We start from the raw sequence: 27676 nt of genomic DNA, 5'->3' as shown, positions 1-27676 counted from the left end.
GAAACAGAGGTTAGGTAGAACTTTTGAAGACACTGGTGTAGGAAAAGATTTTTATGAATAAAACCTCAGTTGCCTGTGAACTAGCACAAACAATCAACAAGTGGGATCTCTTCTTATTAAAAAGCTTCTGCACAGCAAGAGAAACCACCAACAGAGCTAACAGACAACCTACAATGTGGGAAAAAATCTTCATCTGCTCTTCCTCAGACAAAGATCTACTATCTGGAATCTATAAAGAACTTTAAAAAAACCACACCTCCCAAATTTAAAGACCCAATCCAAAAGTGGGCATCTATAATGAACAGACATTTCTCAGACAAAAAAGTAGAAATAGCAAATAAATACATGAAAAAATGTTCCACATCACTGGTCATTTGAGAGATGCAAATGAAAACAACACTGAGATTCCACCTCACCCCAGAAAGAATGGCTCCCATCATGAAATCAACCAATAACAAATGCTGGTTGGACTGTGGGGAAAGAGGAACCCTGCTCCACTGCTGGTGGGAGTGTAAACTGGTGCAACCACTGTGGAAATCAGTATGGAGATACCTCTAAGAATTAGGACTGGAAGTTCCATTTGACCCAGCTATTCCCCTGCTGGGGATCTTCCCCAAAGAATTAAAAGAATCATACCACAGTGATATATGTGGACCCATGTTCATAGCAGCACAATTTGTAATAGCTAAAACTTGGAAGCAGCCCAATTGCCCATCAACTGGAGACTGGATAAAGAAAATGTGTTTTTTTTAATAAAATGGAGTATTACTTAGCCACAAAAAATGAGAAATTAGAGACATTTATTGCTAAATGGTTGCACATTGAGGCAATACTCTTGTGAAATAAATACGACACATGTGTAAATAGCAAACAGTTTCTCTAGTGTGAGAAACTGCAAGTGTAAATAAAGACTAAAAGGTATAATAGATAATGTGAAATAGTTAGAAAATGGGCAAAATGGAAGGAGAAGTGTGAGGGGTAGGGGAAAGGAAAAAAGGGAATGGAATCAATAGGAGAAAATGAAAAAATACAAACAAAGTCTTTGTAAATAGGGAGGGAGGGAGGGGTTGAAGGGAGGACAGAGGAATGGGGAAAAATAACCAAGAGAGATTATACAAAGGTGCAAATTTTCAATGATGAATGTCATTATATTGTACACTTAAAATGTACCAATAAAATTATTTTTTTAAAAATTGGGATATCAGCTGGGTACCCCATCTGAAGAAAACATGAGAAAAAAATATTCAATTAACAACCTACAGAACAGAGACTGAAAGTTGGGGAAGATGAAGAAAAGGAAGAGGAAGATAAAAACTGTACATTTGCCCAATGGCAGGATGACTGCAATTAGTATAAATTTCAAAGCAGAATTCTAAAAAGAATTTGTTTTAAAAGAAAATACTTTGAGAAACAACAAAAATACTTTGCATCAAAAAGTACTGAATTGGGGTGGGGATTTAGCTCAGTGGTTCCAGCACCTGCTTCGCAAGCACAAGGTCCTGAGTTCGATCCCTGGTACCAAAAAAAAAAAAAGTACTGAATTATCCCAGTGAAATTTAAGAGTTGGAAAGAATAGAAAGAAAAATTCCAGCGATCTCCTCTAGAAGATGAAATTAAACTAGAAATGCAACATTGACATAAAGAGCTCATCCCCTTGGGGACAGCCTGGAGGGGAGGCAAGTCAGAGTGTCTTGGTGACAAGAACCAGCTGGATCTGGCTACCAGAGAGCTCTGTGAATCTTGTGTTTGGCTCTGCAGTCTGGAGGGGTGGAATAGAAGGAAAGGAAATGGGGAAAAAACAAGAACCTAGATACATCATGTACAGGTACAAATTCCCAACGATGAATGTGATCATAACGTATACCTAAACTGTGCCAATCAACTTAATGAAATAATAAAAAACATGATTCTGAGGTCTGGGAAACAAAAGTCTGAAAGAGGTCTAAAGTAATGATAGAAAAAAAGTGATGATGAAAGCAATTTGACCAAAATGACTAAGTAAAATAAATAGCAAAGATAATGTAGATAGAAGGAATTATAACAAAAGTACCTACCATTTACTGCATGCCTTCTATGTTTCAGGCACTGTTAATAAATACTTTATATCATTAAATTACTGCAAATCCATAAGGTAAATAGCCCTATCCCCATTTTGCAGGAAAGGCCCTGGAGTCTAAGAGCTTAAATAACTTCCATGATCAGACAACCAAGATTCAAGCCGTGCCCTCCAGATTCCAAACCTGCATCTAACCAGCTTGCTGTGCACTCTCTACCCTTCACTTCCTGGTTCTGATAATCTGTGTGTTATTCTTCTTTCCATGGTACCATCCACTATCTTATCTTCCTTGAGGTATTTGAAAAGGGTCTAAAATTTTACTATGTGTCCAAAGTGTTACTCAACGTTAAATAATTAATAAGTATTAGGTGTGTATGTTGACTAAAAAATAGTTCCTGAACAAACATTTTTGTTACAAAAGTCATGAGTGTTCATTTTGGAAGATTTAAAGAAAAGAGAGAAATGAAAAGAATAAAATAAACATCATCTTTAATAATACCAGCCAAGAAGTATCTCTAAACACTTTGGTATAAAATTTTGTCTTTGTTTTCCTGTGGCATCATGATACATAATGAATATTTTGCATTTTATACTACATTTTCCCAATGTAGTATAAACATCCTTCTGCTGTATAGAAATCCTTCTGCAACATCATTATTAGTGGTTGCATAGCAGTCTAGCGTATGAAGTATGAAATCATTACAACTGATTCATTGATTGATGATCAATTGATTTCAGGCACTAGGACATCACATGGGAAAAACAAATTTGTTGTCCTATGAATTCTATGGGCTAATAGAGGTTTCAATCAAGCAAACTGTTCCTAACAACCAGTCTGATGAGTGTTACAATAAGAATAATCAACTAGCAAAGGAGTAGGGCATCTAACTCAGTCTTGATGGTCAGGAAAAGGTTCCCAGAAAATATGATGTTTAACTAAGGCCTGAAGGATAAAGAGACTTGAAGGAAGGGTGTCTGTTGGTGTGTGGGGAGGAGAGGCAAGGGAAAGACAGAGTGGGAATGCTGTTTCTGGGGTTCCAGCTGAGGAACACAGAAGTACAGAGGTTTAGCACATACAGACAGTTACTCTGTGTGACTGGAGGTTTGAGGGACCGGGTGACATGCATCCTAAGCAGCTTTTAAGCCAAATAAATTGGAAGTGGCCACTTAAAGGAAAAGTATGGAAATAGAATACACAAAGGTAATTAAGAGACCAGAGAGGGAGGAGAAAACCAGGGAGAGTTCAATGTCTGGGAATCTACAGGTCAAGAGAAGAGAGTTTCCGAAAATTGATGTCAGCAATGTCAGATGTTACACAGGATCAGGGGTGCGTCTAGGCAAGTTCAGAAAATTATACCTTGGAATTGTAATTAACTCCTTAGTAATGAAAGATTGAGAGTGGTTTCTTTGCTTCAAATCCAGAGTACAGTGGGATAAGGAATAAATGGGAGTGGAAGTCACAGAGGAAAGGAACAGAGTCCAATCTTAAAAAGCTTGTGGGCAGAGGGTGTTGGGAGGTGTTATGGCTTGTATCTAGATTTTCTCCCAAGCCTCATGTGCTCACAGGTGGGCTTTTCAGAGGTGGCTGGACCTCTGCTGTGTGAATATGGATTAAGGGTGTGTGACAACTGGATTAGGAAAGCAGGGTGCTTCTACTTACTGCTTGCTATCTTCTGCCTGCCACACCATGAACTGTTTCTGCTCTGTGATGCCTCTTGGCCATGCCTCCTGCCTTGGACCCAGCTGACTAAGGACTGAAACCTCTACAAGACTGTGAGCTACCATAAACCTTTCCTCCTTTCACTTTGAGTGTCAGGTATTTTGTTGCAGCAACTCAGAAAGTAACTAAGGCAAGAGAAAAGGTGGAGTCTTAGGATAGTTTTGAGTTTGTTTGTTTAGTTTTGGAGGGAAGGGGAGGGAAAGGGATGGAAAAAAGTTGAGATGTGTTATGCACATGTACCAACTTCCCATGATGAATGTAATCATTATGTACAGCAAACATATATTAATAAACTTTTATAATATAAAATTAAAGTTAAAAAATGAAAGGAACACGGAAAAGGACATACTGAGTAAAGAGGATGGAGGACATGTGAGGGAAGTAAAAGTGTTACAGCAGGATCCCTGGGAAGGAGACAGGAGCTGGGAGCCAAGAGGCTGGACACTGGGAAGAGGAAGCTGCTCCTTGACAAAGGACCAGGGCAGAAGGAAGCTGAAGCTATGGCCCAGGCTGATTAGAGAGCTTGCCCAAAGGGGTCGGCATGAGAGGAGCAGTGAGGCTTATACGGTCTTTCCTCTCCCTATCTGCAAACTACTCCACCCACCTGGTACTTAAAATACTATCACCAGCAAATCGACTATTTCCAGTGCTAGCTAGTGTGTAATAGAGGAACGTAGATGTTTTGCCTTTAAGACATTTGACAAGTCCCACACTTGTTAGATACAAGTTTATTTCTTGAAACTTTATAAACAAGTTATTAGAGTTTGGAGAAATGAATACCATCTTCATTAATACATTCATTAAAACTCTTTTTTGTTCCTGGACATGAAGTGTTTTTAAAGATAGAAGTACTTAACATCATCAATTATAACTAAAAAGTATAATGCATATTTACATATTTCTCTCCAAAATTTTCTTTACCAATTTGTCACAAATTTTTTAAAATTTGGATTTTTTGAAATAGATTAATAGAGAAAAATAGTGTTATTTAAGAAATGTAGTTATACTTTGTTTTACAGAATTTTTGTCTGTTAAATTTACTAAAATGTACAGTAATTTTTAAGTAAACTATATGATTATTATTTCAATTGAAATGACTGATTAACTGGGTAAAATTAAAACAGTCCAAAGTACTTATACTTGTTATATTTATTGTAATCAACTTTATACTTTATTCATACATAAAAACCATCCATACATCGCAGAGTCTGGTACATGATAAGTGACCAGAAACTTAAATAAATGTATCCTGAGTATTCACAAACCTCCCCCCTTTTAAATGCACTCATATGATAGCCTGCCTAAAAATAACTTAAAATTACACATCAAAATTACACATTACTGAAGTGCCATACATGTTTCAAAGTTCTTACCAATTCTCATTTTTATTTTGGCCAATAACATGACATGAGGAAGCCAGATATTTTTTAAAGGCTGTAATGGATTTCCATATTCAGTATTTGATAAAGGAAATTCAATTGTTTCTCCAAAAGTTAGCATCTATAAAAGAAACATTGTAATGAGGAATTAGTTAATGCAGTTTGGAATAAGAAAAAAAAAAGACCAGAAAGGTAAGTTTTCTTAGTTTTATAGACACAAAGGTATTCTCACCTGCTCAATAAGAATGTTGTGAGCCTGAGTCAAAAATTTTAATATTTCTCTTTTTGAAGAGGGAGATTGCTGTTTAAATTTCTCAGCTTTTGTTAGGTCATCCAGTAAAACAAGGCTTCTTGCCAGAGTTAACCAAGACCGAGGAGAAATAAACTCATTTCCTTCAAGCAAATTTATTATATCCTATTAAAACAAAAGCATTTTATTCGATAGTACCATTTCCAATTTACAGAAACAAGAGCTGGCTGTTTGTTATACCTTCAGGTCTACGACCATATCGCCCTGATGGTCCCCAATCTCGTCTGTTATACCTTCAGTACCTAAAAGAATTTAAACTTCTCTCCCTTTGTTCTAGTGGACTTTTCCTAAATATAAATGTGGACACCATTTCCTTTGTACCTGAAGGTTTGTGATGATGTTGGCCTTTAGATGCTTTTCTTGCAGGCCAAGGATTACAGCCTGCATCAAAAATTCAGCCTGCATCTCTGTGTCGTCAGCGCTTGTTGCCTCCATACACACTTCCTTGATGAGGCTCAAACAATCTGTCATATCGTTCTCTAAAATAAACAGTTGGTTACTTAAAATGCACTGAGGAAATAAGAACATATATATATATGATGCTCCCAACATTCATTACAGGAACGGTGTAATAAGGTTGAAGAACAAGAGATATTAATATGGAAAAAAATACACTCTACATGAAATATTAAAAAGAAATGAGTTGAAAGTTGGAGGAAGTACTTTAAAACAGTCCAATGCTGCAAAAGTAACAATACTATTGCATGAAATAATTTCACTTGGAAGATGAACAGAAGAGTGGTGAATACATAGGTATCAAAACAGATATTAATCACTGCTATCTATTAATCACTGCTATTATCTAGGACTGCAGATTTAACCCACTTAATTCTGACAATAATCTAGGAAGCAGGCCCAATTATATCTACTTTAAAGAGCAGACCATTGAAGTACACAAAGATTAAGAGAGAAGAGACTCAGCCAAGAAAGACTTGGCCAGGAACTGGTGGAAGCAGCATCTGAGCCCGAGGTCGGTGGCTCCAGAATCTGTGCTCTTCACCTGACACTTTGCCACCCTCCTAAATGACAGGAAGAGCCGGGGACAGAAATGTATCCTGTAATCTCCTGGCTGTTTTACACAGCTCCATGACCTGTGTGCCACTCTCACCGACACAAAGGACTGTGGGAAACTATTACTCTTATTGCATAACCCAGATTTTAAATTCTAGAAACAGATCAAGCTAGGAAACTATAAAATGTGAATGTTATAATACAATATATCCTAATAAAACCCCTCCACCCATATACCCCTTCACCCTCATACACTTTTATGAAAACAACTGATTCAGAAAACAAGGCATTTGTACCTTTCACAATTCCAATGCCACGGACCTGTGCAACAAACGCAGTCACAAGTGCTAAGCGGCACCGCAACCATAGATGGATATTGAAATATTCTCGGGCATTCAAGGAAATCGGATCCAAAAACTCATTATCATCTTTATTTTCTGTGACCTAAACAATATTAAAATGGCGGTCATTTTCCCATTTAATAATGTCAAAGTTCTTGCCGGAGGCTAACTGTAAACCAAGAGATGCATCCAGTAGCATTTCACAGTATTAAGTTTTTAAATTTAGAAATTATCCTTGCATGTTCTATAAAATACATAGATAGTACAAATAAATAAAATCATCCACAATCCTCTGGAACTACTGGGAGGGAGCAGCAGGGAGCATTTTCCTTTCAGTACCCAAATTACTTTGAAATCCTTCCCTAGATAAAAATGTGAAGAAGGTATCCTTCCTACCTGCAGGGTGTTATGATGTCTATCTTTAAATGTTTTTCTTGTAGGCCACAGATTGGAGCTTGCATGAAGGATGCAGCCTATAGCTGGAGTCAGTCATAGACATTTGGGAACTTCAAATCTTCTAGAAAAACCCCTATTTGTTCTAGAATTCCCTGTGATGCATCTACAACAACTCCTCATCATCCAACCAGTCAGCTACCTGCTACCTAGGAGCAGCTCATGGGACTTAAAGGGGGACAGAGTGTGGACACAAGTGGGACTTACAGGAAGACCGGGTGAGCTGTCCCAGGGAACAAGAATAAGCATGGAACAGAGCCCACCAGCAGGATGGTTTGAAAGCCAGACTTCAGTATTTACATTAGTAATAGGGAAGAAAAAAGCACATCAATAAAACCTAACCTCCCAATGCTTACATCTCCTGTTACTCATGAAAAGTCAACTTCCACTTCCAATCAGGATTTCTCAACCTTGGGACACTCACTGACATTTTGAGCCAGGTAGTAATTGTCATGGGGTGGGGGAGGTCATCTTGTACATTATAAGGTGTTTCCTGGTGTCCTTCACCTTTAACCAGTAGATGCCAGTAGCACTTCCTCTTCCTGAAACAACCAAAATATCCCTGGGATTTCCAAATATCCCCTAAGAGGTAAAATCTGTTTGACAATGAATGTTCTAAATCTGTTTTTAGAATCCGATTGCTTTTTAGTATTGCTATCAGTTTTAAAGTAGTTAGAAATGAGTCTCTATTTAGGACAATTAGTTTCGCTAATTTGTAATGTTGTTGGATATTACAGTTTTTATTAGTGATGCTTGAAATAATGAGGAAGAGTTCTATGTGACGCATTTTTATATTTTAATCCTAATGAGCCCTATATTATTACATTATGTAGTCTTATCAAAGTCCAATCACAGGATTTGTGAACAGTTGTCAAATACATCAGAGAGCTTAAATATGAACGACTCCAACTATGAGGAATCCAAAGTAGGAAACAGCATAGTGTGTTACTGGCAATGCCCAGGTAAAACACTCAAAAGCTACATGAAGAGCAGGTTGTGGGAGACAATTTTATTTGCTGGTGCAATCATTTTAGGCTTACTACAGTGATATATCTGGGTGGAATTTTAATGATTATTGTACCTAATTCCATCAGTTGACAAAAAAGATCACAATTTTATAAAAAGAAATGTAAGAGATTTTTGTTAAGGTGCTCCAGTTAATAAACAGCATAAATTAAACTTAAACACAGATCTTTTTTGTTCTGAATTGAATGCTTTCTACTTTACCCCTTTACTTCATCCAAATAATTATGTAATTGCCTAGTATGCCAACAGCTATTATGTATTAGGTATTGTAGGGACAAACATTAATCCTTCCATGCCTAGTGATCCAGTTTTGGAACGCCTGTAACACTGAAACATAATGAAATGTTTCCTCTTCAAATCTTTGTGTCTTGAATTTTTCTAGATAATATATATGAATTTCATGCAAAAATTCAGAAAATTTCAATCTACGGCAGACATGGGTTAAGTTCATACATACAGAAGTTCCTGAAGAGATGGGATTCTCTGCATCATCCTGTGCTACCTTCTTTTTAAAAAGTTTTGAATCTTGGAGAAGTTTAAGTGTGGAATATACTATTGCAGCACTAAAAGAAAGAATACATTTTTAATATTATTATTATACTTGTACCATTTGTATATTTTTCCTAAGTATTTTGCTCCAAAAAAAACTCAAGTTGGGATTCTGTCACTTGCAAACAAAAACCCCTACATATGCATGAATTCTCAATAATTTTACATTCATTGTCACAATTCATATGCCTTTTTATTCTATCATTTAATACTTTCTCTGTTTATATTTTCCTTTGTCTAATATATTTTGCTATAGACAATTTTGCTTTTATTTACCACATATATATATTCTGTTTTAGATTCTAAAAGCATTTATTTTTAAAGTTTGCAAAAACACATTTCCCCACTAACCGATTTTAGAAAACAATTTATCTGCTTATCAAAGCATAAAATGAAATAAAATATAAGATAAAGAATTTAGTATTCTTTCATTACCCTATCTCTTCCCCACCTGCTCAATTACTATAATCTAATGTGGTATCCCCAGGTCATTACAATTATTACCTTTATGACTGGTTAGCTTTTTCAGGAATCCGTTTTGAAATTTGCACTCAGTTATGCAAACATCGTCATTTAGGTTGAGCACAAACCTATCGCAATGCCCACCACCAATCACTTTTACAGAACAATTTCCTCCTTCTGAAGTTCTTAATTATGAAACTCATCTCTCTCCTTGGCTGAGTACATCTTCAAATCCTCACATAGTGTTGGGGTACTGCACAGGTTTTTGGATCGTGAACTCCTTCTGGGCTAAGCTCTTAACAGAGGTTTAAGGCCAAACCTTTTTCCCTTCTTCCTAGCCAGCTCTGTTGCTCCTTGCAGGAAGAAATAGAATGTAGATTCTTACTCTATCTTCATCTCTGGATGCTATTTGAATAAAGGAAAAATTTTCTCCACTTCCTGAAGAAGTATAATTATTTTCTTTAATTTTTAATACTATTAAGGCTTTTGTATTTTTGTTTTTTCATAGATCCTTGTGTGTTTAAAAGAGAAAATGGAAAGAAGGAAGAACCCTCAGGAAATATTATTCTGATAGCACCCTAAGATGAAAATCTCTATTTCATTCATTCCTTTACCTGTACTTTACAAGGGGATAAATATTTGTGTTTATACACTTGTTATAATTTTCTCTTTTGGTGGAAAGGTTTATGACATTTCACTGTTTCCAGCATTTTTATCAGTTTTGTCAACAATTACAACATAAAAAGTGATATGAACTATTTTTCATATTTTCTTGTTTTCCTATATATTGTGATAAACTTTTTAATTATAATTCTAAAAATTAAAGTTTTTACATATTAAATTAGTTGACTTTTTTCTTTGTAGTCAATTCTAACTTTAGAAGAGGACACCCTTTTGGAGATGTTATTGAATCATATTTTCTTCTGATTAAAAAAATCTTTTCAATTCATCTGGCATAACCTAATTCTAAGACTTGACACGGGAGGTAGAGAGTTCAAATCCCACCCTTGCCATATATTAGCAGTGTGACTTTAGGAACTAGATCATCAATCTCTTTATCTATAAAACAAGAATGACGATAATAATAGTGCAGACTTCACGAACTCAAATTATTGCAGTGATTAAATCAAGTCTTTATTTGTTTGTTGAAAATTACATATTGAGCACTTACTACATGCCCAGAAGAAATCAGGAGGCTATGGGTACAGCAAAAAACAATGCAGATGGAAATCCCTGCCCTTACAGAGCTGAAATTCTATTGAGGGTGAGATGTGCTTACCAAGTAGGGGTACTCGGCAAAAGATGGTACATAATGCATCTGTTACCATTATTTATATAGTGAGCTGGCCAGAGTTGGAGGGGGAAGCTAAATTGATTTTTTAAGTTTTTAACCAGCACTCCAACCATTAAACAATTATTGCATTTTAAATTCCCATGATTTTGCAGAACTATTAAAACAGTTGCAAATGGGCAGCTGAAATGAACAGACATTTCTCAGACAAAGAAGTAGAAATAGCAAATAAATACATGAAAAAATGTTCAACATCACTGGTCATTCAAGAGATGCAAATGAAAACAACGCTGAGATTCCACTTCACTCCAGAAAGAATGGCTGCTATCATGAAATCAACCAATAACAAATGCTGGCGGGGCTGTGGGGAAAGAGGAACCCTGCTCCACTGCTGGTGGGAGTGTAGACTGGTGCAACCACTGTGGAAATCAGTATGGAGATACCTCAAAGAACTAGGACTGGAAGTCCCATTTGACCCCGCTATTCCACTGTGGGGATCTTCCCCAAAGAATTAAAAGAATCATACCACAGTGATATATGTGCACCCATGTTCATAGCAGCCCAGTTTGTAATAGCTAAAACTTGGAAACAGCCCAAATGCCCATCAACTGGAGACTGGATAAAGAAAATGTGGGTTTTTTATAAAATGGAGTACTACTCAGCCATAAAAAATGAGAAATTAGAGACATTTATAGCTAAGTGGATGCACATTGAGGCGATACTCTTAAGTGAAATAAATAGGACACACATGTGTAAATACTGAATAGTTTCTCTGGTGTGAGAAACTGAAAATGTAAATAAGGACTAAATGTATAATAGGTAATGTGAAATAGGAAGAAAAGGGGCAAAGGGGAAGGAAGTGGGAGGGCTAGGGGAAAGGATAGAAGGGAATGGGATTAATATGAGAAAATGGAAAAATAGGAACAAAATCTTTGTAAATAGGGAGGACTGGAGGGGTTGAAGGGAGGGCTGGGCAAGGGTGAAAAATAAGAACCAAGAGAGAATATGTAAAGGCACAAATTTCCAATGATGAATGTCATTATATTGTATACCTAAAATGTACCAATGATTAGAATGAATAATCGATAATGTAAAATAGGAAGAAAAGGTCCAAAGGGATAGGGGTAGTGGGAGGGGCAGGGGAAAGGAAAGAAGGGAAAGGAAAAATGCTGAGAAATGGAAAAAATGGAAATAAAGTCTTTGTAAATAGGGAAGGGTGGAGGGTGTGAAGGGAGGGCTAGGAGTGGGGAAAAAATAAGAACCAAGATGCATTATGTAAAGGTACAATTCCCAATGAGAAATGTAATTGTGTTGTATACCTACAATGTACCAATGAAAGAATTTAATATAAAAAAAAACAGTTGCAGTGTTTGTAGAATAGTTTCTAAGGTGTTATGATTATCTAACCTTATTGCTTTTTATTTAAAATGAAACTAAAGAAGCAAGACAATAACAACAAACACAGCTCAGACACAGTGTATATACAGATACAAAATTTCCTCTCCTATCAATCTCCAGCCCTCAGGGTTATACACGTTTCTTTTTTTTTTTTTTTTTTGTACTGGAGATCGAACTCGGGACCTTGCACTTGCGAGGCAGGCGCCAGAACCACTGAGCTAAATCCCCAGCCCAATAATGTACAAATTTCTTTGGTGGGTTTGTTTTTTGGGGGGTTTTTTTTTTTGGTACTGGGGATAGAACTTGGGTCCTTGCACTTGCGCAGCAGGTGGCGAAACCACTGAGCTAAATCCCCTATACACATGTTTCTAAGGCACCTTGTTACTCGGTAGCTGCAGAGGCTGGAGCTTCATGGCTAGTAGAGCACTCTGGAAGAAGAAAATGATGTCCATGCCAGTATTTTTACTCTGGAGCCAATATTCTGATTTCAAGAGAAATGAAGTATGATATTTGACACCTTGCCAACCCCAAAACTTAATAAAATATAGGACACACCAGGATGTTGTAACCTACCTGGCAGTGCTTACTTGCTGTCATAGTCTGTTTTCTGTTGGTATAACAAAATACCTGAGACTAGGTAACTTATAAAGAATGGCTGAGCTCTGGAAGCTGGAGATCCAAGAGCATGCTGCTGGCACCTGGTGAGGGCCTTCTTGCTGCATTGTAATGTACCAGAGGATAACAGGGGAGAGACAGCAAGCTTGCTCGGGTCTCTTTTTCTCTTTCAACAAAGCCACTAATGCCATCATCAGAGCCTCCCCCACATGACCTCATCTAACCCTAATTACCTCCCAAAGGCCCTGTCTTCAAACACCACTTAGATAATGCCTTTGGGGATTAGGTTTCCAACACATGAATTATAGGGGACAAACACTCAAACCACAGCAGGTGCACAAGGGAAAATTCCGCTTTCTGCACTATAATGCCCAGGGTTACCTACTACCAACAGCCCAAAATCCCAAAGGAAGAAAGTTTCATTCTGACACAAAATTAGAAGGTTTAAATGTTTTCCATTTAGACAATAAATTAAATAGAAAGGAGACGGGAAGAAATATTTTTCAATAAAAAGATGAGATTCAGAGAGAGAGAGAGAGAGAGAGAGAGGGAGAGACCAGAAGAAGTAGAAATACAGTGTGCATAACTTTGATCCCATTTATTTCTTATTAACACTCATGACAAAAATGGTCAGTTTGTTCTCATAAAATCCATGCAGCTCACTCTACCTGTCACCCCAGGGAATGTCCCTTTCAATTTCCTTGACACATAATTTTATTAGAAGTATCAGGAAATGTCAAGCTAACCATCACTTGGAAAAGGGACTGTCCAACACTCTCAGCAGTGTCCAAACAGAAGCTCACAGGGGGTAAAGTTCACGGAAGAAAAACTCATTCATCCTGACAGTAGGCTTCCCTCAAATGACAACTCTGCCCCAAAAAGGCAATAATATCAAAGTTTTTTCAGGCTTTGTCCCAAGGGCCAGGTTCATGTATTTAAAGAAGGGGCATTTCTGACATATTTGCATGTTATTTGCATACGTCATCTGGTCTTCAAATTAAAGTTCTATTATGACAATCCTTTCTGTGGCCATTTTATAATTTTTAGTTTCTCATTTCCTTCTTACTCCCTAAAATAATCACTCATATCCTCCATTCCAAAAGGGTGTAAGATACAGAGAGAGTAGAGAAACAGTGATGGTAAATGACAAAAAACAAACAAACGGTTTTTGAAGGCTGTTGTTGCTTCAGGCCCATAGTTTGGAGAAAAAGAGTTCTGTAGAAAATGGTATCTTAGGAGTTCCTCTGCTTTCAAACTTCAATGGGGAAAATGACTATTATTTTATAATAAGCTAAGCCTTTTTGTTTTTACCATCAATAAACTACCACTGTATTCTTAAAAATAGCTATAAACGTGACAGTCTCCAACTTAGCAAGCTTCATTTCACCATCCCTTCACACACCTAAAAGTTATTTGGGATCCCTGGGAGTTTTATACATATTTACCATACTGGAAATTAAACTGAGAAGTTTTAAATGTCTTCACTATTCAACTCATCTCAAAATAAAAATAATGAATCCATTACATGTTAATGTAAATAATATATTTATATGCAAAGCAACTGTATTTTCTTTAAGAAGTTTAGAAAAGTGACTATTCTCTTAATGTCTGGCTTAATAAGAGACGATCCATTTTCACATCTGCTTGAACATTCAGTCTGTTGTGACATATTATTTTGGGTGAAGTGTATGAAAAAGGTTAGGCCTCACACAGATAACTGTTGGAAATGAGAGGACAATTTTAATAGTATCTTCAAATAACTCTATTTTTATTTTATACAGTATTATTCAGCTTTCCTGCTGGGACACAACCCCAACGTCCAATTTAAAGGAAGAAAGGTTTGAATTTCTCAGTTTCAGGGGATTCGGTCCGTGGCTGGCTGGCTCTGAGGCAGAAACATCATGGCAGAAAGGCATGGCAGAGCAAAGCTGCTTAGTTCATGGAGGCAGGAGGCAAAGTAGGACAGTGCCAGAGAGGAAGGGGTCAGATACAATACCCAAATGTGATAAGTGAGAGTTTCTTTACAGTTCGTTACCATGTAGAGCTGAATTACCACATACCGATAAACTTTCCCTACCTCCCATTACACTGAAATCTAGTGGTCTAGCTTGTTAACTGATATTTTCTAACTCTTTACACAAGTCATTTTGAGAAATTATCTCCCTGAGTTATACAGATACCGTTAACGGTGAAGTATTTCATAATACAACTAAAAATATTTATGTTAATATTCTCACTCTTCTCATCAGAAAAAAATAATAAACACCAGCACAGTGTCAAGCTCATGGTGGCAAACACAAATTGTCCAAAATTCTAATTTTCCTATGAAAGTTCAAATTTTATCATTGGCCATGAATATTATCAGTTGTCTGCCTAGAAGTGGCATGCTCACTCTGCTCATTTTCAAGGAAATGTCTGCCAAGTACCCAGAGCTGAGTAACCACAGTCTGTCAGTTGTTTTTTTCAAATAGAGATGGTTTTCTACAAAAAGAGCATTTGGTTCAGCTCTCAATTCAATCTCCATGTGGTCTTCCTCAAGATCATCATCAGCTGCACTCACAGTGCAAGGCCTCTCCTAGAGCCCCCTTGTGTTGGGAATCATAATAGTTGTTTGGTTCTTAGCCAGAGATTTATTGCCAAACAAAATTTAGTGGCTTCTACCTCAAACCCATGGCCTTCAAATGAGACTAGGATGCTGGTTGAATTTTAATCTGGATTCTTTGAGCCATATTCCTACATTCTTCATTACGACAGTGTTACTTGTCACTCATTGCTTCTAGTCTGGCAATTTATGTCAAATAAAAACATTACTGCATGTTCTCATCTACTTCATACACCATATTTGGCACTGTGAGACTCTGGCTCTTCCTCAAATTAAAAATGAACATTGCTATGGTTTAGTAGTCAAATGTCCCCCCTAAATTCTTATGTGTACAGAATTGAAGCTAACTGTGAAGGAGGCTGGGGCCTGGTTAGAGGAGGTATGTCAGTGGAGGTGTGCCTTTACAGGGTGTATCCACCTCCCCAGGCCCCCAGGCCTCCCCCCACTGGCTGCCATGGGGTGAGCACCTTTTCTCCATCGGGCCCTTTTGCCATGCCATTTCTGTCTTGGAGCATGGACTGAACTTGCTAGAAACTGTGAGGCAAATAAACATCTCCTCCAAAGACAATGCTAACTAATACAACCGCGAAAGGTAAACATTTTGAATCCATCCAGGCAGCCAGCAAAGTGCAACTAAAGACCCTTGTGAAAGAGAACTTCCAGAAGTGCTTCAGAAAGTGGCAAGAATGATGAGTTAAGTGTGTTCAACGTGAGGGGAGTATGTTTTTGGGGGGGTGTTTCTTTTACTCTAATAAATTTTTAAATATTCACTGTATTTTTTCAAATCAAAAAAAAAAAAGATCACCATCAGCTTTGATATGCAGAGGAAATGCCTAGGCATTCGTCCTGTTTAGGGTCCCCACCAAATATGACAGGTACTTCAAGGATAGAAATTTATTAGTGCGAGGAATGTTTTCTCCTTTGTCATCAAAGACATGAATACAACTGTTTTTTCTTAAATTGCAAGTGTTCAGGATTAAAGAGTACAATGACTGCTATGATAGTTTGCCGCCACGGCCTTGATTCATGGCAAGGCATCAGTTTTTCTGTTGCCTTTCAGCATCAATGAAAACAATATACTGAAGAACCCAAATAGTGTCCTTGTTGTATCAGAACACGGGCCGCCTACCTGAACAGGTCCAAGACACACCCCCAGAGATCTACAGACCATTGAGAATCAATGCTCCAAATAGAGTTTGTGGGCTTTATTACTGCTCAGGAACCACAAAAATCATAAATTCCCCTAAACCTATACTTCCTCTAGTGTAAAATCAGATTCAGATGTGGTTAGGGTTAGGGTTCAGGTTAGGACTGGGGTTAGGGTCAGGGTTACAGTTATGGTTAGGGTTAGGATTATTCTTCAGTTACATTTATCACACACACACATGCACACACACACACACACACACACACACACACACAAGGATGGTACAAGAAAACTTGCTAAGCACATCATCAAGCTGCCCAGGAACAGCAGGGAGCAGAGCAGGCTCTCGGGAAGGTCAGGTCAGAAATGTCTTGGCAGAACAGAGAGACAGATTTCAGGTGTCAAGGTGGTCATGGGCCAGGCTTTGCAGGGCTTGAATTTCTCACCAGCACCAAAGTAGGGAATAAATGGTCCTTCTTATCTGCCCAGGCTGGGCCAGGAGAAGAGGAGTGGTGAGCTTAAAAGCTGTCAGCCACTGAACATAGCGAGTCACACATTTTGTTACAACCCCGTGGTTTTGAAATAACTCCCTCTCCTCTCCCTACTCTACTCCTGATAGTCTCCCCAGCGCTAAGCAGTTTCAGCCATGCTATGTAATTGATTTACTTCTATTTATAGTTTATATCAGCCTGCTCTTTACCTATAAAAATATAAACTTCGTGAGGATAAGGTTTCATCACTATTATTATATAGCTTCCCTAGATTCCTATGTGACCACTGGGGCACTAATATTTCCCAAGAATGAATTTAGGACAGTGCCTAACATATAATAAGTGCTCAAAATTGTATTTTAATCAATAAATAAATTGCAAGAAGCCAGGGCATTATTAAATGAATCATGATAGAACATGTCTGAGGACCTCACCATAGGAGTGTTTACAGCAAATGGTATAGGAAATTCTTCAAAGTATATTTCTATATTATTAACTATTAAAAAAAATCACTGTAAATATATTATTTTTTACTACTCTGCCTAATTTTTATATGTCTGTGAGCATATGGATGCCAGAACTATATTCTGCTCGTCTTTGTATTCTCAGTGGCCTAGATCAGAGCCTGGCAGTGAAATTGTTAATGGGTAAATGAAAGAATTAATGAATAAGTCAAATAAAAGTTCTGACACTAACAATTACAGCACATTTAAATAATCTGCCACCTACAACAGTTCTTAAATAATTCAGCACAATAGTGGGATAACATATGAAGTCCTCAGAAGATGTTACTTTTTCAAAGTTCAGCTTTTTTTTTTTTTTTGGTACCAGGGATCGAACTCAGGACCTTGCACCTGCAAGGCAGGTGGCAGAACCACTGAGCTAAATCCCCGGCCCAAAGTAGAGCTTTTTAATATTTTTATTTGGTGTTTAACAAAAAATATGCCAAAGTCTTTATTTGTAAAAAACTATAAAGAATTTAGGTTCAGTCTTTTTAAAAAATAAACCAATTAAAACCAAATCACTGTTAATTTGTTCATTTTATATATGACATTAAACATCCTAGTTAGTGTGCTTTAATAAAGCACTTTCACTGCTGAGAACTGCAATTTTAGGTGTAATAATGTATGGAAACTCCCCTGAATAATAAAAAGCAAGTATGCCCTATGGATCTTGGCATTTTTAAAACTTAAATTAAATCTGAGTGTATTTAACAAATCAGGATGAGCAGCACGAGAGGAGGGCACCCTGGGCTTCCTGGATAGGGAAGGACTCCCAACGCCAGTGCCCCCGGGAGACTGACCTATATGCCGCCTGGTGCCTCTGCAGGGCGATTGCAGCCAGCTGAAGCCTAGCCTCCACCACAATCTCCAGCTCGCCAGCAGGGCACTGAGAGAGGTTCTTGTGGCCAGCACATTCCACCTCAGACACAAGGAAGTTCAGCTTGTCTTCTGCTTCCATCAGTAAAACAGACTACAGAAAGAATACCATATAGTTACCTATGTTCAGAAATGATGTCTCATTCTTATCAAATACTTTTCACACACTAAAAAGTAACAGTGAATGAAAGGCCAAACAGGAAATCTGTACCTAATCATCAGCGAACAAGGAGGCAACAGAAAATGAGAAAGAACACAATGCCAGCAAACACAATCACCGACAGCAGTTATCCTCTACAGTATGGACAGCCACACTCGTTACTAGCAGCAGTCCTGTTAAGTTCTATAAAGTTGTGTTTGTTCCTCCAAACCTCTGGTCACCACGTTTTCACAAACTGATCAATACCTTGCCTTGCTTAATGTGCATTTATATTTAAGGAAACATTTAATATATATTGTTGATACATATTGATATTACACTAACTCTGGATTTACAACCAACAGTACTACAACTTATTTAGGTCTGAATAAAGCTTATGTAACACATGCATTTTCTCTGTTAGGCACATCAAAACTTTCTTGCACTTAGAAATACTAGACAGCACTTAAACTCTATGGTTAGGGAGCATTTTAAATATGACAATCATCAAGAAAAATAGCACAAAAATGACATACAGATTGAGTATCCCTAATGCAAAAATCTGAAATCCAAACTGCTCTGAAATAAAACTTTTGAGCATCGACAAGCACTCAAAAAGTTTCAAATATTGGAGCATTTCAGATTTTTGGATTTTTAGATTAGGGACACAACCAGTAAAGTCTACGAAAATATTACAAAATCAAAAAAAATCAAATCTCCAGCTCTTCTGTTCTGAACCATTTTGGACAACACATGCTCAGTCTGCATGAAACTGACCAGAAAAGTGTAGGAAAGGACACTTGTTGACATTACGAACTGAAACAAAAAGTCAAGGTGTCATCTTGTTCAACTCGGCTAGGAACCAGCACTTTGAGCAACTCAAATTTTTCTGTGCTCCTGGTGTGTCCACAAATGATCAAAAAATGGCCAAGAATATTGATTCTGAAGTCATAAATAAATTTTAGCAGGTAGGCAAATTAGCAAACAAAATCCATGAATAATGAAGATGGATTATATTTCATGTTAAACTATGATTATCTAATTGACAATATGAAGATAATGAGATTTTAGAGTAAACAATCAATAGTAAATAGCAACTGGACATGGCAGAAGATAAAAAGACCAATCTTTCAAGCAACAAGTCTCTAAAAGTTTGTTGTACAAATTCTAGGGCAATTTAATAAAATAGCTAAGAACATAGATTTTTAATCAAAAAGACATAGGTCCTGCTCCCAAACCTGTATTTCATTACCTGCATGGCACTGCTGAATTTCATATACTGTCTCAGCTAATTTTCTCATGATCCAATGCTGCATAGTTAAAAATGATTAATAACTATATCAGAGAGTTGTGAAAATCAAATAACCATGGAAAATGCCTCTCATATAGTAAGCACTGAATAAATGGTAGCTGCTACTGTTGCCGTTGTCATCACTATGATTAGAACATGAGAAACAGGGAATGGAATACTCAAATCTCACCCAAAAATAAATCATATCTTCTGCAGCACCTTAATCAGGTTGCAAAATCAAAGCCTGACACATCTGGGTATTTACTTTTCTCAGGGAGAGTACATTCCATCTCTGGGCCTAACCCATTCTTATGCAAGAAAAGCTAAAGCACAAGCACCACCCTGAAAGCATGCCTGACCAGGGCCTGAGAGTGTGCATTTTGATCACTGATTCATTATGACTTGAACAAATTTTCAGGCTTACCTTTATCATGCTAAGAGTAGACTCATCTTTAATTTTTGTAAGCTGACAAAATGAGCCTCTGTCATCCTTTAAATGGAGCTCTACAAAGACAAAAGATTTTGGAAACACCAAGAATAACTATAGTTACTTTAAATATTATTTGTAGTATTTTAAATCTCCAGTCATGAGAAACTAATCATAAAAACTCAATTAAAAATAACTACAATGATCAGTAGAAACATATCCTTCTATCAAACAGTCCCCAAATAACATATATTTGAAGACTGAGGCTGATCCTTACAGAAAATCAGACAATTTTGAAAGTATCTTTTGCCTGCTAAACAATGTTATTCAAGTTGCTAACTATTGATATAAAGTAGTGGTTTCCCCTCTGGGGTCCCAGAACCTCTTAAGATCCACAAACTATTCTGAGGCTTCCAGATATCTGTTTCATGTCAACAAGATGTTCTTGGAGGCATCAGATCTGTTTACATGCATGAGCCCCTCAGTTTAAGAGCCAAGAGTGAGGACATTCAGAACAGCATGACCTAATACTCAAACGTCTTTCAAATCCTCGCCCACAAGCTGAAGCCTGCCCTTATCCTAGACCAAAAGGAAGTTAAACATTTTTCATCCCAATCTTTGCCTGCTTTTATCAACCTGGCTTCTAGACAACAGAAAAAAGTGAATCATCTCACTAGAATCTACTGCAAAAAAAATACCTACCTACAGAGACTAAATTCGTCAAAGGGAAAGAAAGATTCTAGAATCAATTGGCACGTAACACACTGACTTCCTTTTCTTTTCTAGTCCCAATCTCATTGCTACTCTCCTGAATTAGGACACTCTGGATTTGAGGGTCAGCTGAGTATAAAGGGAGACTTGGGCTTTTTCTCAAAAACATATTGTATTGTTCAGGGAGATCAACTTCTGGAATGAGAATATGTGTGAGCTCTAAGAACTCATTCCACAGGGAAACTGGTGAAAATTATATAAGAAAAAAGTATGTTTTAAATCTCTAGAAATCTAAGGGCATACAACAAGTGACTAAAGCAAATTAGCTACTTCATATACAACAGAGGATGGAGAAGTTCAAATCTAATAATGTTCTCAAAAATAGAGTTTAGGATAAAAGTATTAGAGGAGGTTGATAGATTCATTAGACGTGCAGGTTAAATTTTGTGTTGGCTATTTTGCAGGAGAGAACTAGAGAAAGAGAAAGCTAAGAGAAAGGAGGTGACAAAAATTAGCAACTTGATAAATCAGGTAAAAAGAATGAAGAAAAACGAACAGTGTCAATAAAATGTGAGATACTATTAAGCATACCAAATATGCAAAATGGGAGTCCAAGAAAGAACAGGGTGAAGGAAGGGAAGGAGAAAATATTTAAAGATATAATAGCTAAAAACTTCTCAAATTTATTGGAAAAATATTAATCTAGACCTCAAGGAAGTTCAACACACTGCAAGTAGAGTAAATACAAGGAGAGCTACAAGTAGAAAATTATAGAAATACGCTGAAAGTCAAAGATAAAGTAAGTTTTTTTGTGATACTGGAGATTGAACCCAGGGCTTTCACATTGAGCTCCATTCCCAGCCCTATTTTGAGACAGGATATCACTAGGTTGCCCAGGTAGGACTCAAATTTACAACTCTCCTACCTCAGGCCCCCAAGTGTTGAGATTAGATGAAGAAAAAGTCTTAAAAGCAGTAAGAATAAAAAAACACTTGTCACTTTTGAGCAAACCCCAATAAGATTAATTGTTGACTTCTCTCAGAAACAATGGATTCCAAAAGACAGTGGAATAACATATGAAGTCCTCAAACAACAAAACTGTCAAGAATCCTACTCAGCAAAACTGTCCCTCAATAATGAGGGCAAGATACAGAAATCCTGTGAATAAAAAAGAAACTGAGAGAATGTTTGCTATCAGACCCATATTAAAATGTGAAAGGATGTTTTCCAGGCTAACAGAAAGTGACCCTATACGGTAATTACAATCCACATGAAAACACGAAGAACACCAATAAAGGTAATTCTGTTATGAAGAAAGATGACATAAATGCATATTTGTTCTCCCGTCTTCTCTACACTGAATTTAAAAAGCAATTATATAAAATAATAAGTATAAAATGCATTATTAGACATAGAACATAGAGAAATGTAATATATTTAATAATTATTACAAAAATAAAGTGAATGAAAGCTGTACTAGACTAAAGAAATGTTTCCAGAAGGTAATACGAATCCATAGGAACAAATGAAGAGGACCAGAAATGATAAAGAGGAGGGATAGGTAAGTATATATTTGCTCTTCTTTCTTCTTTTAGCTTCTTTAACAGTCATAAAATTAGAAAGTAATAATTTTTAAAATGTATTGTTGGCTTTGGAAACACACATACACTGGAAATGAACACATGGAAAGGCTATTCCATGTAAACATTTTTCCAATAAAAGTATGAAATGAAATAAATACAAAGAAAATCTCAGAAATTTTACAAGTATAGGGAAATTAACATGCTCCTGAAAAACCATTTAATTACAAATGAAAATGGTGATATTATAGCTAACATTATGAAAATACACAGGATCATGAGACTATTATGAATAACTATATTCCAACAAGCTGGATAACCTAAAGAAATTAATAAATTCCTAGAAACATAGTTTACCACAAATGAATCATGAGGAAAAAGAAAATCTCATACCAACAGTGAGTAAGGAGATTAAATCAGAATCAAAAACCTTCCATCAAAAGAGCCCAAGATTTGATGGTTTCATGCTGAAGTTTAACCAAACAAAATAGAATTAATGCCAATCCTTCTCAAACTCTTCAAATAAAATAGGAGAGGAAGAAACACTTACAAACACATTTGACATAAAAAAGTCATATCAGGATACTGCCAAAAATAAGATCATAGGCCAACATCCCAGATAAATGTAGATGCAAAGATTCTCAACAAAATATTAGCAAACCAAATTCAACAGCACATTAAAATGATTTTGCATCATGATCAAGTGGGATGTATTTTGGAAAAGCAAAGATTGTTCAACATACATAAATCAATATAATACATTATATTAATGGAATGAAGACTTAAAATCATATGATCATTTTAATTGATGCAGAAGAGCACAACATCTTTCATGATAAAAACTCTCAACAAACTAGGCATAGAAGAATGTCCCTCAACATGATAAATGCCATATATGATAAGCCCACACCTAGTATTGTACCCAGTGGTGAAAAGCTAAAACCCTTTTCTCTAAGATCCATTACAACAGAAGGATGCCTACTTTCACCATTTTTTATTCAGCATACTATTGGAATTCCCCGAACAATTACACAAGAAAACAAAATAAAAAGTATCCAAATTGGAAAAGAAGAAGTAAAACTGTCTCTGTTTTCAGATGACATAATCTCATACATAGAAATCTCTAAAGACTCTACCAAAAATAAAAAGAAATTCCTGTGAAAATAAATTAAATTAGTAAAGTTTCAGGATACAAAATCAACTTACAAAAATCAGTAACAGGTCTTTACATTTACAAGGAGCTACCTGAAAAAGAAATCAAGAACAATCCCAATTATAATAACTTCAAAAAATACTTAGGAATAAATTTAACCAAAGAAATGAAATATCTGTACACTAAAAACTATAAAGTATCAATGAAAAGATTGAAAAAGACACAAATAATTGGAAAGATCTCATGTTCATGGATTGTAAGAATTAATATTGTTAAAATGTCCATACTACTTTAAGTGATCGATAGATTTTTTTTTTCCAGTACCAGGGATCAAACTCCAGACCTTGTGCTTACAAGGCACTGCCACTGAGCTAAATGCCTGGCCCAAGTGCTCAACAAATTTATTGTAGCCCCCATCAATATCCCAATGACAATAGCCACAGAAATAGAAAAAAATCTAAAATTTGTATAGAACCACAAAAGACCCCAAATAGCCAAAGCAATCTTGAGCAAAAGAACAACACTAGAACCATCACACTCTCTAATTTCATTATAAAGCTATAGTAGAAATAATAGGGCACTGACATAAAAAGAGACACACAAGCCAATGTGAACACACTTTCCTTATACCACATTCCCAGCACCTCCTTTATTGGCCTTTGTACTCCAAGCCACTCTTCCTCTGCGCTACTCAACCCAAAGTGGGTGCCATATAACTAGAGACAGCCACTAAACTCCCAGAAAACCCCTGAAATTCCTCAAACCAGCCAACTCTAAGCCTGCTTCCCCTGCCTCACCTGTCTCTTCTATGGAATCCACAATAAAGGGCCTTGCCCAGAGTTTCCTCCCACTCGTGCCTCCTGAGGGACACTACAGCTTCTCCCTGTGCCCCTTCCACTGTGGAGTGGCATGCCCCTCCTCCTGGAAACTGTAAAAATCTTTCCAATGGCAGTCATCCAATCTGTTGGCCTGACCACACCTGAACAGTTAATAAGACCTATCTTTTAAAGCAGAAGACTATATGAGTCTGATATCAAAACTTGACAAAAATATTACAAGAAAAGAAAATCACAGATCAATAACTTATGAGTATAAAGGCAAAATCATCAATGCTAGCAAACAGAGCATACTATTCTGTAAATTTGTGACAAATTCTATTATGTGCATGCATTTAAATATGTATGTGTGTATGATTATGGTATACACGGATGGAGATGTATATACTAAGAGATAAGTACATAGGTGTTTCATTGTATGAGCTTAGAGGAAAATATGAGGCTATGTACTAGACCATTCACATGGATTAGTGGAGGTAGAGTGGGGAAAAGTTAGAGAAATGAAAATAGCAAACAATAAAACAAATACTTACTTATCAAGTTTGTGAGATTTAGTTTGCTCCTCTCAGTAGTAAGTCCTGAGTAGAGTGTTTTCAATGAATTATCTGGGACACAATTTATTGTTGCAGCCACACTAATGAGGAAGTATGCCTTAACAAAACAAAATTTATTTAAGAGATGTTGCTGGCCAATAGTGACCAGAGTTAGAGGCAAGCTTTTCGTTATTAATTCTTCAAGTGCCTAAAAATAGAAAAGGGTGAAAAGGGCAAATTAGTAGAATACTTTTTCGGATAGTATTAGCTTCATTTTTTTCTTTACTCTCCATTTGATGCTGGATGAAGGAATACAGGGATAGACATGAGGTCCCATCAATGGCCGGTCTATTGAGAGAGACACTGAATGTCACAACCATTCAGCTCTTCAGCAACACTGCCCCACCAATCTCTGACCTGTGCCCAGCCCTGCCACTTAGTGAGAAGGAATCTGGTGCTGAGTGAGGGAAAGGACACCCTGTCAAAACAGAGAGACTAAAGGCTCATCAGCCATATGCATAGGCAGCTCTGTTTGAGTCTGAGTAAATTAGGGGCGCAGGACATGTCCTCTCCCTACACAGCTCAACCTCCATGATCAATCGTACCTCTCTCTGTGCTCCCTCTCAACTCCCAGGTGCCTCTGCCTCAAATATCCACCACCTTGGCACTTGGCTCACAGCTGCAACTGTGAACTCGAGCTCTAAGTCTCCTCATGGTTTATAATAAAGGGGGCTGGAGAAACTTCACACAACTATGCAAGTAGTCCTCCTTTAAGTACTCAACTAAAATCTCAGCACTGCCTAGTATTCATTCCTACGTTTTGCCAGTCTATTAACTCTCCCCTCCTAGACAATGATTTCAAAGCCCCCCCCCAAATGTAACCCTTCTTCCTCTCTCTCCCTCCCAGCTACAGCTTTTGTTTCCTCTACTCAATGAAAAAATTTGGCATCCCTGGACCCAAGTGCCTCATCTATTTCACCCACCTAAGCATCCACCCCTACAGTCCTGCCTTTCCTTCCTGCTGCCTAAGGCTGGCACCTCTCGTAGGCCATCAATCCCACTGATCTCAACCATTCTCTCCCTATCACACATGGTTTCCTTCCTACAGAGATACTCTGTCCACGGAGCCATGCTGTTGTCATGTTTTAAAAAACAAAATCTCTCTATATGCCAACTTCCTTCTTCAGCTATTACCCCAAACTGCTGTTCCCCTTTACAGTAACACTCCAAAGAACTGTCAATAATCTATTTCTATCCTTTCATTTACTACCCCCATCCCCCAGTCCTGGGGATTGAACCCAAGGCTTCGCACAGGCTAGGCAAACTCTACCACTGAACTATACCCCAGCCCCTTGTTTGCCAGTAAACTCACTCCACCCTTAAATGCACACCCCTTGCTCAAGGTCACCAGTGGTCTACTCTTGGCCAAATCCAATGTTCACTTCTCAGCCTTCATATGATATGCTACTTCTAATCAAACCACTGTTTTATATGCAAATTAAACTGTCACATATCATCAACTATAAAACGCTTTCTGATTTCAGAGATGTTAAATGTGAAAAAAAATCATGTTTAGACTCAGTGATTTGCGATACTTGAGTCATCAGCAACATTTCATACAGTGGATCTTCTCGACTACTTCTTTTCAGTGGTCTTTGCTGGTCCCTCCTCTTCCCTTGTACAGAATGTGGCAGGCAGGACTCAGTCCTCCTTTTCTCCTCATCCCCTCACCTTGGACGATTTTAAGCAGGCTCTCATGCAGGTTTTCATTTCCTTTACAGACCAATGGAATCACAAGTTTTCTTCCTCACTCCAAGCTCTTTTCTGACTCAATGGACTCATAGAATCAACTTCTAACTCAGTTCCTTCACCTGGATGTCTAACAGACAGCTCAAACTCAACATGTCCAATGTCTAAAACTCTAATCCTGTGGTCCCCTATCAATGCCCACACACAGAAGCTCCATGAGGACTGGGAATTTGTCCCTATTGTTGACTGACTGATGTGTTTGATCAACAGCACCAGAGCAGTGCCTGACACATAGTGGACTCAACAGATTAAAGCAATCTTTTTAAAACATAAGTACAGCAGGCCTTCTCTCTCTCTCTCTCTAAATCTAACCCTTCCTCCTCTCTCTCCCTCCCAGCTACAGCTCTTCAGTGGTTTCCCATTTTCCTCAGATAAAAGCCGAAGTTTCAATGGTGCTACAAGGCCCTTCTCAGTTTGATCTCTGACTTTATTTCCCAGTGTTACTCCATCATTCACACAGTTCTAGGCACACTGGCCAAGATGTCCCTCACCAAACCAGCTAATGCTCCTTCAGGGCCCCTTCACTTGCTATTCACCCTTTCTAGATGATTCTTTCTGCAGATTGTACATGACTTCCATCTGACTTCAGGTATAAACTAACCTGCTCCACTTAAGATTGCAATCTCCACCCTAGGCTAATGCTCTAAATCCCCTTTATACACTGCTGAGTTTATTTTCACCTATATGGTTCTCTTTCTAATGTACTGCATCATTACTCTTTTTAAATGTTTACTTACATATCATGTTTATTACTAGCACTGCCCATTAAAATACAAGCTCCATGATGTCTTGAATTTGTCTGTAGTGTTGATTCACTGATGACTTTGGTTCCCATCATCAGAACAATGCCTTGTATAAAAGAAGCTTTTAATATTTTTAACTAACATTGAAAGGAGTTTCCGGGGCTACCTATTTTAAATAAGAAGGAAACTGTCTTTCATAAACAAAAAAAATCCATTGTTTGGGA

General features: G+C 37.3%; 1 protein-coding gene across 15 annotated transcripts in view; it reads right to left on the bottom strand.

Moving 5' to 3' along the window:
- Cfap54 (cilia and flagella associated protein 54) overlaps nt 1-27676 on the bottom strand; it is a 338714-nt gene that overhangs the window by 108402 nt on the left and 202636 nt on the right. For 13 of the 15 annotated variants that reach the window (XM_087192632.1, XM_087192624.1, XM_087192633.1 and 10 more), the window contains 8 exons: nt 24901-25108; nt 20085-20164; nt 18155-18324; nt 8754-8859; nt 6773-6920; nt 5787-5944; nt 5388-5570; nt 5150-5276 (listed from right to left, as the gene is read on the bottom strand). In XM_087192632.1, the coding sequence (XP_087048758.1) occupies nt 5150-5276; nt 5388-5570; nt 5787-5944; nt 6773-6920; nt 8754-8859; nt 18155-18324; nt 20085-20164; nt 24901-25108 (1180 nt within the window). The remainder of the gene's footprint in view (nt 1-5149; nt 5277-5387; nt 5571-5786; nt 5945-6772; nt 6921-8753; nt 8860-18154; nt 18325-20084; nt 20165-24900; nt 25109-27676) is intronic. The other 2 variants (XM_087192626.1, XM_087192630.1) reach the window with 1 other exon arrangement.

Source organism: Heterocephalus glaber, unplaced genomic scaffold, assembly GCF_053883595.1.
Source record: "Heterocephalus glaber isolate CG9 unplaced genomic scaffold, H.glaber_assembly_v1.0 deba00001572, whole genome shotgun sequence".
Classification (NCBI taxonomy): domain Eukaryota; kingdom Metazoa; phylum Chordata; class Mammalia; order Rodentia; family Bathyergidae; genus Heterocephalus; species Heterocephalus glaber.
The sequence above is the reverse complement of the archived record's forward strand: the minus strand, read 5'-3'. Positions and strand labels throughout refer to the sequence as shown.